The sequence below is a fragment of the Passer domesticus genome, chromosome Z (assembly GCF_036417665.1).
Source record: "Passer domesticus isolate bPasDom1 chromosome Z, bPasDom1.hap1, whole genome shotgun sequence".
Classification (NCBI taxonomy): domain Eukaryota; kingdom Metazoa; phylum Chordata; class Aves; order Passeriformes; family Passeridae; genus Passer; species Passer domesticus.
In genome coordinates, this window is record NC_087512.1 from 54,075,575 (window position 1) to 54,091,404 (window position 15,830).

At 34.6% G+C, this 15,830-nt stretch overlaps 2 protein-coding genes across 2 annotated transcripts in view; both read left to right on the plus strand.

The window, feature by feature from the left end:
• The window catches only part of FBXL17 (F-box and leucine rich repeat protein 17), a 278,120-nt gene that overhangs the window by 18,648 nt on the left and 243,642 nt on the right, over window positions 1–15,830 (plus strand). Inside the window, exon 4 of the mRNA XM_064405002.1 lies at window positions 125–256. Within this exon, the coding sequence (XP_064261072.1) occupies window positions 125–256 (132 nt within the window). The remainder of the gene's footprint in view (window positions 1–124; window positions 257–15,830) is intronic.
• The window catches only part of EFNA5 (ephrin A5), a 521,261-nt gene continuing 515,739 nt past the window's right edge, over window positions 10,309–15,830 (plus strand). Inside the window, exon 1 of the mRNA XM_064405004.1 lies at window positions 10,309–10,412. Within this exon, the coding sequence (XP_064261074.1) occupies window positions 10,324–10,412 (89 nt within the window). The 5' untranslated portion in view covers window positions 10,309–10,323. The remainder of the gene's footprint in view (window positions 10,413–15,830) is intronic.

A 15,830-nucleotide genomic window follows, 5' to 3' on the forward strand; every position in this document is an offset into this window, starting at 1 on the left:
AAGCCTGAAAAGATAGATAATTTTTAATGGGGGGTGGAGAAGCAGAAAAAAGTCTTTTCTCCCATTTCTTAATTTCAGTCAAATTCTGTTGTTATTTTTTTCACTTTGATTTCATTAATTGCAGCTCGGCTCAAAATGCAGGGAATTGAAAGACATACATTTTGGGCAATGTTACAAGATCTCAGATGAAGGAATGATCATTATAGCTAAAGGCTGTTTGAAGCTGCAAAGAATATATATGCAAGAAAACAAATTAGTAAGTACATATCGTGATTTTTTCTTCCCAAGGAATTTTTTGATTGTCAAAGCTTTCTCTTGCTCTTTATATTTTAAAAATTTTCTTTAGAATGGCTGCTTTTTGCAAGTGGATTGCTTAAAAATGTTTCTGGCTGTGAAAATTGTAGTTTTGCAGAGATGGCACAGAAGATGATGCAAAATACAAGTTAAGCTAAATGTATTAACTTCTTGTTTTTAACATGGTATTTCATAAGTAATTGTTTGGGAGGTGTGTGGTTTGTATAGGAAAACAGTTCACACAGAATGTTTATTTTGTTTCTACAAGTGCAGTAAAAAGTGCAAACAGCTAAAAGATTTTTGGAGCTTGAGTTCTTCATTACAAGTGATACACTCTGATAATATTTTCTTGAAATATGTCACTTCCTCATCAGGGTGGAGTAGTGTGCCTATGCTAGTAGAAGGAAGTTGTTCAGAAGTAACAAAACAATCTTGTGTCCTAATTCTAAGCAGTCTCTGAAATTACGGTTTCTAATGTAGAGTGGCTTGCAAATGGTATAGCAGAACACTGACTTAAGTTTTTTCCTAAGTTTCATTTTATTTAAAAAATTTATTTCTTGCAAGAAAGTAAAACTTGCTTGCAGTTGAATTTTCAGCTAACTTGTGGTAATAACCTTTGTTTCAAAAGTACTGAATTGGAACAAATAAATTGTGTTTGTAGGAAAACAGCATACCTTGTATTCAAGAATCATTTCATATTTAGCTTCAAAATACAAAGAAATGGTAATGCTCAAAATTTTTTTAAAAAATATAAGGCATTCTCAAATCAACGAAGAAGGAAAAAGGTAGCGTTACTGGTTTTGATCAGAACTGTAGAAAGTTGAAAAATAGGAGATAGAGACCTAAACTGATTTCTCTGTAGTTTAAACGCTAAACTACAGAAAAAGGGCACGTCCCTCCTCTTGTATTGAAGCACAGTCTTGAATACTGTCAAAGTTAGTCCTTCTTACCTTAATACATAAAAACCTTTAAATATTAAAAAGAAAAATAAATCATCTGAGAAGTCTGGAAGGAAAAACATCTTCGTTCCTTCTCTGGAAAAAGAATTAATTAATTAACCCTGTCTTTGAAAGGAAGAGGAAAACCTTCGAGATTTACATAGTTGCATGTAATAGATGGCCTAATTGTAATTAAGAAAGTAGTGTGTTTAAATATCTGCATAGGTACTTGATCACTGAAAAATTTGGAGGGAAGCTATTAACTTAGCTTTCCTTGTAGATGCATCTTAGAGTTCTCATCATTGAAGTTTTTGTTCTCTTTATAGTGTGAAATGCAACCTAAGAAGTTGTTATTGCAGTTATTAGCACTTAAAGACTTTGTGGTTTTAGTATCTGAAATATCATTGAAGTTCCTAGTTGAAAAGGAATATAGGAAGTATTTTAATCCTTTTAAAGGCAGTCATGAAATGTGCTCTTAACTTGCACTCTACTTGGTTGCTTCATTGTTGAAAACGTAACACTGATCTTTAATTGCAAATAAGACAAAAATATTTGCTGTCAAATAAATAGGAAATTTCTCTTAATTTTGCCCCTTCTGGTAGTTTGTCTAGTGACTTACCAAAATTGAATAACTGAATTTTTATTGTTTTTCAATAATTTACTTTCTTTCTTTTAGTATCTAATTGTACTTAAATTCCTCCCCATCTTTAATTTTTCAGGGGGAAGAAAAAGTCGTGGGGCAAACTTGGTATAGCTCTGTAAAATTAAAATTCAGATTCATAGATCTTCATATGTAGAAATGAAATAAATTTTGAAGCTGTTATGAACTCCAGGGTGTTGAGTCCTTAGAATAAAATAACTCTTGAACAATGCCATTAGATGACAAAGCTGAAGAAGCTGCTATGCTTTCCCTTTGCTAGGGACAAGAGACTTTAAGGTCTTGCTGGCAGTGTAGTTTTGTATGATGAACCAAGACAACTTTTAAGAGCTTGTCATGCAGTTGTAAAATTGTAACTTTTACATGCCAAAATAAATAAAAAATAAAGGGATTGTTTAGTTGTGGAATTGCCTTTAAAGGGAGTCATGGTTGGCAAAAGGTTTGCCAAGTTCTGTGGTTACTTTTCTCCCTTCCAAAAAATTTCGTTAATATTTGGTGTGGCACATATTACTTTCTGCTCCACTGGTGAAAGACGGTGGTTTGGGAAGATATGTGTTGGTGTGTGTGTGTATTTTCAAAATGCATAAGTATTCATTCTCTGAAATAAGAATATTTTGTGGCAAGATAAGTGTACTTGACCTAGAAGGGCTTGGTCTGTGTATTTAAAGTTCATACATTGTCAGCATGCTAGAAAGAGGACTCCTATCCTCCCCTTTTAAGCAACTGCTGTAGCATTCATGTAAATAATGTAAATAGTCTTATATTTAGCATTTTCTTGTTTATTCCTTTCTCAGAGGTACTTAAAATCATGTGTGTGACTCTTACAGGCAATTTCTGTTAATTTCAAAATGTGTAGTGCATTACAGATAGTCCATGATGGTTGAGTTTTCATATAGGCTTGTCTCACACTAATGGATTTTACACTTCAAAAACACATCTAGGCACAGGCAACCATCAGCTAAATAATGCCTTTGTGAGTGCTACTTTGCAGTTAAATGTGTATGGATCAGGCAACACAATTCAGTTGCTTCATCTGTTGCTAAGTAACTACGTTATCAGACTGCTGGGCAAAAGCAGAGGAAGGAGAATTTATGTTCTGATTGTTGAATATGCTAGACATTTCACAGAAAAATAGACCCTTTCCTGTCTTTGGAGTGCTGATTATGTCATGGTAATAAGCAAAAGCTGTAATTAATAAATGGGACAAAGGACGTAGGAGGAAAAAGTTAATGTTGCATGGCTAACTCAACAACAGACAGCTGTTGTTAATTGCATAACTGTTTAGGATTTGTATCCCTTCAAAACCTGTTTATTTATCCTCTGTCCTTTGAATGACAGAAAATTATATGCTGAGCCTCTTCTCTGAAGCATACTGGCTGAATTGGGAACCTAGTAAAAAAAAAAAAAAACAAAAAACAAAACAGCAACAACAAAAAACCACCCCAACTTTGTAGGACTTAAGAAGTGTTGTCTCTCTTGATCTGCCCCCAAGCAGTCTGATGAACTGAACAATTGAATAATCTCACAGAATTTTGGTGTAAATGGAAGAACATTATAGCTCTGTCTGGACAAAACTAGAAAGCTTCTTAATTCCTTGTCTGAATTTAGTTGAACTTCTTATTTTATGGTTTTGACTGGTATGGTGTGCTGTAACTTCTGTGTTTGCATCATGAGAATGTTCAGTGTGAATGAAGCTGGTGGAAGATGGATGGTTTAATTTTGTTATAACCTTTGTACCAATTGCTCTTTTGAATCTTTCCACCTGACACAAAGAGTACCTAGCTTAGGTGCAAAGCCAGAGAATTGTTGCACACTGACGTGTAGTATTCTAGCTGAGACACAGAGTGGGTGGTACTTCGCCTGAATGGTTTTAATTATAACAGAAGGGTGGAGTCCTAAAATATTTTAAAGGTTTTGTGAGATGCAGAACTCAGTGACTACAGTGCACCCAAATGAAAGGGTTATCTCCAGAAGCTTTTGTACAAGCTGTCTGTTTTCCTTTTTTCGAATAGAGGAAATATAGATTTAGGAGCTCAGTGTAGAGCTGGAGAAAACCCTTCTCCTCTTAACTAAATTGATTTTGTACACCAATTTATTTTTTAATTACTTTTCCTTAACTGGGTAACTTAATGGCTGTAATTATGATACAATTGTTGATGAAACTTCACCAGGTGGTTGTTACAAGTTCATTCCTTCCTATTCTACCTAGTGTCTGTGGATTTTTGTGGTGAACACGATATGGATAATGAGAGAGAGCTTTTAAAGATAAAGCAAGGTAGAGTTTTAGATACTGTAAGAGAATGTCAATATTCCTACTTCTATAATTTGTTCCCTTGCTGTCTTTTCTCTTTTACAAGCTCATTTAAGAGTGGATGAACTAGTATAGTAGCTGCTATGGCAGCACTTCTCCTTTCCAGTAAAATGAGGTTGTGAAGTAAAGGCAAATAATATGTTTGATGGTTCCCAAATATGTTCATTAAGACAGTTAGAATATAACTTGACTGTGTTTCTATTTCTTTGTTAGACTCTGGAGTCTTCAAGTTCAAGATGACCAAGTTTTGGCCCAGTTGGCAATATAGTTGATATGCGATGACACTTTTTAAGTACATATTTTACAGGTGGCTATTTAGCAGTTTTTAAGATGGGTATTCTGTAAGTGTTCTGCTTACCTTTGCAATTTGCAGCAGATGAGTGTTTAAATTCAAGTTAACTGTGATGCTATGTTTGATAGAAAGTACAGTGCCTAAGATATGTGAAAAATATACTTTAGTTTCAGTAAATAATTAAGGTAGACTAAACAGAATATTACAGTTTTGTCACACAATTAAACAGTTAACATATACTTTTACAGCATTGACTAGAATCAACTTAGTATAAAATACATAATAAAAAATAAACTTAATTATCATATTTTCTGAATAAAAAGTATTATGTAAGCTGATAAATTTATTTTTGTCTTTTAATGATATTCTCCTCCCCAGTTCTGTTTTTACTTTGGGAACCATTTCCCTTCCTGCTTCATACTTCATCTACAAAACACTTACTTCATCATTGTACCTTGTGTCACAAATATTGAGAGGAGAGAGTATTTTGCTTTGAGTTTAGCCCAGGCAAATTGTTTTAGGAAGAAAGTATTATAAGGCATTATAGGAAGAAAGTATTATAACCTGTCAAATGAAAGAAATGTTTTGGGGAAAATATTCCAAAAGAATGGAATTTCCCTGTCCTTTTTCAATCCCCCACAATATATTCCACATGCTATTTCTCTTTTTACATGCAGTTGCTTGAAACTGTTCTTCTACTTGAAGAAGTTTCAGAAAAAAAATTAATTTCCCATGTTTCTACAGGCATACTTTCCCAAAATACTTTTGAACCACTCTATATCATTATTTGAGGTTTTGAAAATAGCTATAGTTGTTCCAGACTTTCCCCTTCAATTAGTATTTTTACAATTAAATCCCCATGTTCAGAGGGACCCCATTTCTGGTTTTCTTTGCAGACACAGGCACCTTGTTCTCCTGTAGACGTGACCTAGGTTTCCTGCAGCAGAATCTCAGACACTGGATTTATAAAAATAACAGGTTTAATAGAGATACAGTATCAGGTCAGTGAAGGTTGGATGCTTTCACAGAGACCCAGAACAAAGAAAACCCCAGGCAATTACACCTTTATGACTTATGCCTCCACCTCTCACACACTCTTCTCATGCCTTGATCTAATGGTGAGTTTTGGTTTGAAACAACTTTCCTGGTTTCTTTCTCCATGTCCACCACACATGCAGGCCCTTGATTTCTTGTCTCATTGAGTTACAGCTTCTACTGACAACTGTAGCCTCCTTATTTTCTGTGTTTTTTCAGGTGCATCTGCACACTGGCAGAGGATGGAAAGCTAAAAAACCACAAGTCTTAATATAATAAACATTGCCTAGCAACATCCACAACATCACTATGTTATCAATATTCTTGTCATACTAAAACACAGCACTGTACCAGTTCCTAGGAAGATGACTAGGCAGATTAATTACTCTGGCTGAAAGCATATCTAGGTCTAAGTTCACAGCTTCTAGCCTAAGCCTTCAGCAAATCCAGCTACTCATGCTAAGCAAACAACACACTGAATCTCAAAGCTTTGTAAGTTCATGTAGCTCATCCTACTCAGGACTTGTTTATGCTTTTAACTAGCATCTCTCAATAACTAGTTGCTTGCTAAAAGTTTATATGCATATTCAGGAAGATTATGGAGTCATGGAATGGTTTGGGTTGGACGGGACCTTAAAGAGATCTGGTCCCAATCCCACTACCACTACACCAGTAGGCCATGTAGCTCAAAGCCCCATGCAACCTGTCCCCTTCCAGGCATGGGGCAGCATTTCTGGATAACCTGGTCCAGTGCCTCACACCCCACACTAAAGGACTCTATGCATACTGAGATGGATTTCTTTCTTGTGTACACTATATGTCATAGCTTCGGATAATGATGTTTCATCTTCTGTCAAGTACTAAATTAGAGATTTCTGAAGCAAAAACCAGCAGATGGCATGCTGGTAGTACACACTAGTAATGATGAAATCCCTCTTGTATTTTAGTTTCTCAAACACTTTACATACACACCAGAACCACTTAATGTACCATAAAAGTAAGGTTCAGCATTTTAAAAAAGTGTTTAACAGCTATACTGATACTAAGATGAGGTGTAGGAAGTCATGCTTTTGTAAGAACTACATGAGACATCTGTCTGGTAGTAAAAATGCTATGGAAAAGTTTGTCTTTTGACAAGCTCTTCTGAAACATTTACTTTATTAACTTTTTTAGCAACATAAAAATGATTTAGTCAGTTTCTTAGAAACCTAACTTACAGAACCTTATCCCTTAGAGTTCAATTTTTTTTGTCTTTCGTCTTTTTTGTTTCCATCTGTTGCATTTTGTCCTGGGCAGTTTCTCTAGTACTGTTGCTGCAGTGAAATGTTTATGCCAAGTTTCATGTTAGTAGAAGGGAAAAATACAAAACTTGTGTATATGTGCATAAATCAGTACATGTATCTTCTTTAAATGCATTATCACCACAGTGCATACTTCAATTTTCAATATAACTTTCTGGAAGTACTGTGTCAGTAAACACAGTGTGGTGTTGTCACCCTTAGGTGGCAGCATTGGCTTTGTAGTGGTAACAAGCTCCAGGCCCGAGCTGTGGGGAACTGCCAATGTGTGGCACATAATTTCTGAGTATTGTGCTGGTTCCACAGACCCTGTGTTCCCCTCAGCTGCCAGGATTGCTGTGAGAGTAATTCTTAAGTGTCTCAATAAAGTCAGCTGGATGGTTTCACCACTTTCTGCTTATTTTCTATTGTTTCTTTTTAAACAGGTACTGCATTTTGATGTTGTGAGTTTGCTTGGCATGTACTATGTGTGTGTGTACACATTTAAAAGCCACCAATAGCTGGAGTTGTAATCTGTATTGCTGAATTAATTATACTTTTTGACTACTTTCATGTCACCTGTGGTTGATTTATGACTGTACCTACTCTGCTGTTTAAAAAACTTCCAGTTTAGATATTGATATAAAATTACACATTATACCACTTGAAGCATTTCTTTGGGCTGTAATTTACTGCTTTTAATAAACATTCTATGTATAAAAGTGTGTAGTATATATGCTGTAGATTAATACAATGACAAAGAAGTGAGTGATGGAATGAAAGTGTGGAAAAGTGGCTGATACAAGACTTTCTTCTACTGTTTGGTCAGCATTATAAGGTGATTTTTCATTTGATACTTGCAGATGATGTATTTTGCATATAATTTTAATAAAGGTTAAATACATTTATTTATACATTCAAGTGACATCTTTTTATGCCTGTGCATTAATGGCTTGCATGTTAGTGTTGTACATCAAACTTAGGAAAAACTATAACAAATAATGTTACAGTTTTGAAGTGTTGAAGATTATGATATTGAAAGTCCAAATAGATGGAAATAATGCAAAAATCCTAAATGGAATATACAAGAAAATTTCAGGAAGTTGTGACTTTTAAATTTTGAGTTAGAATGTAGGCACTTCTGCTTTTTTGTTTCTTTTGTGTGTTTTTTGGGTCTTCTTGTTGTTAGAATAAGTTATTTGAGCTTTTAAGTAAAAACTTGATGACCAGGAATTGGGAGCTGGATATGGAGCCTTTTCAGTTGTTCGAAATATCCATATTTAGTTGTCCTTTGGGATCACTGCTATTACAGTACTTGAGTCACAAACCAAAATCCATGATACTAGAGTGAAAAATTATTCCACTGAAATTTAGGCCGCTAGATATTAAACTTAGCTAAATGGACCTGAAATTTCTGTAGTTTGTTTGTTTTCTTGTTGGTGTTTTTGTCTACTTGTTTTAATCTAGTGGTGTCTACTTGTTTTAATCTAGTGGTATCTTGTGCCAAAGAGAGCACTGGCAAACTCCAGATGAATCACTTGTAGGTTCTTCATCTGTTAAGTTGGTATCTTGAGTTATGTTGTACTTTTTAAGATTCTTCAGCCATTCACCAAGGATAGCAATAAATCAAAATTGATACTATTTCTCCCAGTGAGCTCTGATACTTACTGAAAGAGATCATAAGTATGATACTGTAAAGCAAATCCCTTAAAAGTGTCAGTTTCTTTATTTTAAAATAGTGGTAATTTGCATCAATCAAAGATAATACAAATACATTTTTGTTTGTATATGACAGAGACATGATTATGTAAAAGTAATGAATGACAGGCAAGCATCTTTGTTTATATAATTTCTTTCCAGCAAATTCCAGTTGAACTTATTTATCTTTATGAAGCTAGAAGAATGAACTTATCAAATTGCTGAAGCTGTGGGAAAACACTTTTGTTTCCCAGAGAACTTCACTCTAACTTACGTAGGTTACAGTTTTCAGTATGAGAGGTCAGATCATTAGGGTACAAGTTCTACAAATGTCTGCATTCCCTCTTCTCATCTTTCTGTAGTAACTGGTACCTGGGAGCACATATATAAATGTGTGTTCTCTGTGGGTATCTGGAGGTGCTTTTCCAGGTAGTTGTATTGTCCAAAATGCTATATTGTTGGTAAATGATGTTACTGGGCAAATTGAATAGGCACGGAAACTGAACTGCTGAAAGCATCCTAAATACTGTCTTTTCTGAGTCAAGGTTAAATTCTTCCAAGATTTGAACTGCAATATCAGTCCCCCTGGTGGGTCAATTTTTACATTTATACTTGGATTTACACCTAAATTGCAGATTTATCATTCATGCTCACTTTATGCACTTTCATTCTAGGAATTACAGCATTATTTATTTTAGAATTTGCTATGGTCTTTCAACTGTCATTGTTTTTTTAATCCAGAATGATAATTTTTAAAAAACTGTTTATCTGAACTGTAGACATAGGTACTGTAGTAGTTATTGTAGCAAATTTTGAACATCCTATTCTGCTTTTTAGAACTGTGTGTAGCTTTGCCCCAGTATTTTTAAAAGTCCTTAGCTTAGAGTTCCTCCTTTTCCTTGTTTTGTATAATTTGGTTTTTTTAATTAATTTTTTTAATTAATATTTTTCAGTGATAACTATTAAAAATTCTGTTGTATCCGAGGCTTTCCTAAAAATTGTCTTGCTGTGGTGATCCTCAGACACCAGCTTGTGTTGGTATGGTTGTCTCCATTTGGTCTTCTTGTTCCGTTGCATCCAAATGTGGTTTGTTCAGAGTTTTGGGGGTTTTTTTGTGTATGTCTCTCTGGGAATTGTACATATTCTTTCATTATGCAATTAAATTGCAGTTTTCTAAAACAGCAAAAATTTTTTAAGTCTTTCAAGTTTTTGTGAGATATATACATACATATATATATATATATGTATATATACACACACACATATGTATGTTTATTTGTATATCTGTGTATTCTCACTGTTACCCTACTGATTCTCCTCCCCATCCCACTGTGGGTAATGAGCTGCTGCCTGAGGTTAAACTACAGCAATGGAGAAGATTGTGCTGGTGTTCCTTCTCCTACAACCTTGGAAAAATTACAAGTACACCTTAAGAATATTTTCTATCTGAAACATTAAAATGTAAATCAGAAAAAAAAATCTAGATTACAAAATCATGAAAAAGATCAAATATGATTGGGAAGTAGTTATTTTTAAATATTGTTCTTCTTGAACATAGAGAAAAACAAACAAAATACCTCCAAGGGTAAAGTTTTCATGAAGTATTTTTATTTTCCTCACTCCCCAAAAAAAAAACTCCTGAATTTGGAAATGGGTCAACGGGCCAACTTTGTTGTGGGTGAGTGTGCATTGCCAGCAGAAGTTTTCCAGAAGACTTGCCAAGACTGCTTCCAAGGGCTGCATTTTTGCAGTAGTGATCACACGTGGTGCTGCTGTTGGAGGCATAGCTGTGCCTCTGCCATGGTCTCCCTCATTAACACATGAACTGCATGCCCAGAGGATTTGTTGCTAAGCCTTGTGTGTCTGGTGATGTCACCCTGCTGATGCTGTCTGTGGTTTTGTGCCTGAGGTACATCCCTACTGTTCACCACTGTCGGGCTTTGCAGCAAGGTGTAGGTGTGACAAAAGAAGTGTTTGCTTTGCATAAAATGTCAGCTTTGCAAGACTTCATCTGCATAATTCTCTTTTATTGTATTTCCCAGTCTGTTCATGTTTGGAGACTTTAAAGTTTTTAAAAGATGCTTTTATAAAAGCAATTTTATAGTTTTCTTTAAAGTAGTCTTGATGTTTTTTAGTATCTTTTTCAATTTGCTGTTTTAAACATGTGAAAATGAAAGTTGTTGGTCGCACTGAAGTTATTGGATTGTTTTGGTGGGAGACAGTGTTTGCTGTTAATCTTGTGCAGTTTTTTGAAAATACAGGGAATTACTCAGTTATGTAGAGAATATTTATATTGTATAACATGAGTGAGAGATTTGTGATTGCATTCTTGAAATTGGATGATTTCAGCTACTACATAAGGCTGTTTAAATGTATTTGTTATTTCAGAAAGATGGGAATTTCTAGAATGAAATAGAAGTTGATAATTTCTGTAGTTTCAGGCGTTTCTAAAAATGCCTTAATGGTGCATACTTCAAAAATTTATACTTTATAGGTTTTAGAACAGCTTTATCTTGTACTGTTTTCCTTCATTTTTAGTACATCTCTTGCATTTCAGACTACCTTAGAAAATTTATTCTTCCTATAAAGCTCATTCTTGACCTAAAGGGCTGGGGCTTTTTAAAATGTCTCTTAGCACTGTACAGTCTGGAAAACACTGTGCTGTTACTGTTGCTCCTAGACTACAATTTCTCCAGGTTTTGAAGTATTTGCAACAAAATTTCAGGAAGTTTTAGAGTGCTTTTAATGAGACAGAAATAGTGTCAGTGTTTGCTGTATGTACATCTTGTAGATGTTCTGTGCTTTTTTGCTTTTCTTTTTTTAGTCTTGCTTGGGAAAGGTATTGCAAATAAAGTGTTATGGAAGAATTGCTACAGCTGACCTTTTGTTTTTTTCAATTGTGATACTAGTCCTCTGTGAAATGATGTGAAACTGCAGTGCCTGTAGAGATAAATGGTTGATGTTATTTTTTTTTATTGGGAGAAAAGCTATGTGGACAGTGAATTTTAAACTTGAATAGCACTACTTTCTTACTACTTCTATTATACAAATGGAAAATTGGGAGGACAGTCATCCTTTGGCGGAAGTAATTTTTTGTAAATTGTAGTGATTTTGTAAATTCAAGCAAAATTCTTGTGATTCTATCTGGTAGGACTGTCACATCCTGTGAAGGCCACTACCTGCCTCCTCTATATGCTTGATTCTGTGGTGGTGCAAGTTATCTGGAAATTCCAAACTTCTCTGAAGGTATTCCTGCCATTTCAGATACTTTGGTAGTGGCCTAGTTGTTGTTTTCATGCAGGTGACAGTTGTGCTGCATTACAACATAAACTCAGCTAGATCATTGTTTTCCTGTCCTATAAAGCACTCTGTCTGGGACTGAAAAGTATTATAGAAATGGGATATCCTGGATTTTCATGGTGAGATAGTGCTGATTTAGTTCATTGGATTGTGCTTTTACATGGCAGTAGTGATTCTTGGACTGTAGAAAGAGACATAACATATTTGTGAACCGACACCCTCCCAAAATAAAATTTGGGTGAGGTAATGCAAAAAGCTGCTATGCTAAGTTCTTTGTTTTTATTGCTAACTTTGGCTTAGCTAGTAGTTTCCTCTAGTCTTATGAAAATGATGATAGTGCAGATTCTACATTAAAGTAGGCACAAGTTGAATATTAAAACAAATATTTTAAGCTCCTGCCCTCAAGCTACAAGTATTTGTAAGGAAAATTTCAAGTATGTTTTAATTAAGAAGTATATCCAGATGCCTATTTTTGATAATTTTTGTAAATTTAAAGCTACCTACTTAATACATAGAAATGTGGTGACACTAATTCAGTCATTTGTAATGTCTAAATATTTTTGTGTCTGCAGAACAATGTCTACTTGCCATTTAGCAACAGATTTTAAGTTTGAAGATGGACAAGGTAATAGAAGGTGATTAAAAATACTAAATGTGCATTAAAGACAGTTGAAAACTGGGTGGTTTTTGTGGTATAAGCACTTTTGATCTGAAGAGTATCTCTCTAAATGCAGACTTATTTAGATGCTACTAGCTGTGCAGAAATTTTGTAGTGCAATATGTATATAAATGTTCCACCATTTTTAGCATGCTATTTGAAGAAAAAGAATTTAAATATTTTATTCCATAATATTATCTGGCTTATATTTTCAAAAAATATTTGCAATTAAAAATGTAATATTTTTGTCCAGCAGTTAAAAAAAAATTAATACATTCTTCCTGAATTGAACATGTTTCATGTCTTTCTGTGTCTGGTGTTTTTAGGAAATGCTGCTTTGAACGAAGTCAAACTTCAATTCATAATTAAAAGGCAACAGGCAGATCAAATATTTAGGTACCATGGCTTATGAATGTGTGCCTCAATAAATTGTTCTTTTAATCTGGTAATTCTGTTAAAGATGTCATTCTATATGTATCATATCTGCCATGTATGAAGTGGTGTGCTAGGGCTGTGTTTACTAGGACAGGCACCTTCTGCAACTGTTAGTCTCTATCACAGGAGACTGTGCCCCTCTTTCATCTGTATAATTCTCCAGGCATATTTGTTCCATCAGATTTGGCTATCTTAAAAGTAGATTCAATTTTTTTTTTAGGTAACACTGCAAATTTTTTTCTTTGCTTAACATAGTAGGTGGAATTATTACTGTTTTTACTGGTTAGCCTGTTTGTAATTGTATTCAGAAGGCATATGATTATGGTTTTCTTGATTTCTTTTTCTGACTTGTTTTCTTGTCTTGCAGAGAAGACAGGCTCCTGAATGTAAGGAGTAATTACTAATGCTGTATACCACAAAGTCAACATTTTTGTAAAAGCGGCTGTTGATTCTGAAAACAAATATTATTGGAGAATTGCCAGTTAATTTCATATTGCAGTCGCTGCAGTTTGTAGTACTTGCATAAGTGTAGCATTACAATTTCAGTTTTCCTTGCATTTTCAGTTGCATATATCTTTCCATTGCTTTTTACTTTAGACAGAAATTCTCCTTCTAGCTGGGGAGAATGTGTGTGTGCCAATCTTTCATTTAGAGAAGTTCTCATTTTTCACAAAAAAATAAGAGATCTCTATGAATATCTCCTTATGAAGCCTTAAAATTCAGTTTTTTTCTACACTAGTTAACAGAGGAACCCACAGCAGTATGACAGATGTGCTTTTGCTGTTTTATGATTCTTTAAAAAATACAGCTTGCCTATGTTCAAACCCAGGTTTGAAGGGAAACATTGTTATTTTCTGTATATACATGTCATCTATGCTAAAGTAGTTTATTTTATAATTTATGGATTACTTGGATGCAGAGCAGTGTGATGTGACTTGCCACAGGATGAATTTTCTGTTCAGAGTGTGAAAAGGTTTGGTAGGGCTACCTGGTACTTCTTCCACTACATACTATGATCTGCCCTAAGCGTAGGATCAAATAAAAGCAGGCAAAGCAGGTGGTTTTGTGTCGTCTTGTCTTAGTTTACTTTTGCTCATCTATGCTTTATTCTTTGGTGGTTTATGAGAGGAACATGGGAAAATAAGGAAAGTTCTTGACTCTCTTTGGTCTTGTCTGAGAGGCTTTCCATCCCTGTGGTAAAATCAGTGGATGGCATTGTTTTTTTTTGGCAGCTTTAACTAATATATCTAGATTTTGTCTTGGAAAAACAAAAATTAAGTTCCTTGGTGATGGGTTTTGGGTGGTATTTTTTCTTGTTTACTTTTGAGTATCGGGGGTTTTTATGATCATTTGGAGAATATGGCTTGGGGATTAAAGAAAGTGAGAATTCAGGAAAAGCCTTGCTGCTGAAATCTGCAAGATGATTAAAAAAACTTGCTTTCCCAGAAGTCATGTGTTCTCTGATACTGAAAAGAGACTTTACAATGGATGCTGTAAGCTTCACTCCTACTTTTTACATGGCTCTCCCCTAAAGTTGAAGCTTGGCCTAATCAAATGACAGATCAGTTATAATTGATGCTGCTCTCCAAATGCATCCAGTCTTAGAGCACATTCTGGCTTTTTTTCTGCTAGAAAAGAGTGGGGATTGGCAGTCAGATTTTCCCTAAACTCATGTTTCTTTGCCTTTTTTTTTCCCCACGGGAAATGGGACATGTTTAAGTCATTGGTGTTACTAGTACTATTTCTGAGAGTGAATGTAAGCCATTTTTATCATAGGGGATTGCTAATTTGAGCTCCACATGATCTTGTCTTCAAATTGAAAGATTATTAAACTGATAGATGAGTGTGGAATAAAAGGAATAGATTATCAGAGTATCAGACTAACTTAGAAAATTAATTCTTGAACATGTTCTCTGGTGTATAAGTTCCTCAAAATAAAAAGAGGAAAGGGAAACTACATCTTAAGACAACAATTATGAAAAGGTTTATGGATTCATCCTTAGCAGTGAAATCCCATGCAGCTGTACAACACAATGTGAAAAAATATTTCACTGCTGAGCTGAAATACTTTTGCCACAGGTAGACTTTGGCCATAGAGATTGCAAGTCTAAATTCTCACTGATATTTTCGTGTTTTATTCTATGCTACCATTTTTTAAACACTTACTGATGGATTTCAGTGGTAGAAAAATGTCTTTAAAAAGACAAACATGTTTAGCAGAGTAAAGATGAAGAAATTACTAGTGGACAGATGGTCACTCAGTGATGGTGCACCATTTATAAATTTGTGAACTTATCATTGAATTGACATGTATTCCAGTGCCTTGATGAAATCCAATCTATTGTATTAACACTATGATTTTTATCAACTAAACCAAATGTCTTTATCAGTCAGTTTTGAATTATTTCTATGTGAATTTATGAGCCTAAATCAGTACTGTTTAGAGGTGAATTAGACAGATGGAGAAGTTTTAAATTACTCACTATTGCATAGCTGCTCTTTGTGCAATGAAACTCCATGAGGAGTTTCAATTACTGTTGTGATTAAAGATATTTTGGTATCCCATATGCATTTTGTTGTTTGTTTTCCTCCTAAATACTGACTTAATATTATGTAAATAGTTTAAATATCAATTTATAAAATACTCCAATTTAATGTTAATTGGGGTGAATTATATGCATTGGGTTGAATTATATGTGGTGTAAGGTGAAGACTTCCCTTTTGTCAATTTTTTTTTAAAGGCACAACAGACCACATTATTTGTGAGTTGCGCAACTCACAAATCACAACTCATTGCCAATGTGTGAGGAGTTCTGATGGACGGAGGCTGACAATTCAACCTTAATATTCTATTCTTGTTATTAAGAATGTGTTTTTTCTGACCACTGTGGACTGCTTCAGGGGATGGTGTGGTGTGAGGGAGGAAGGGTGCAA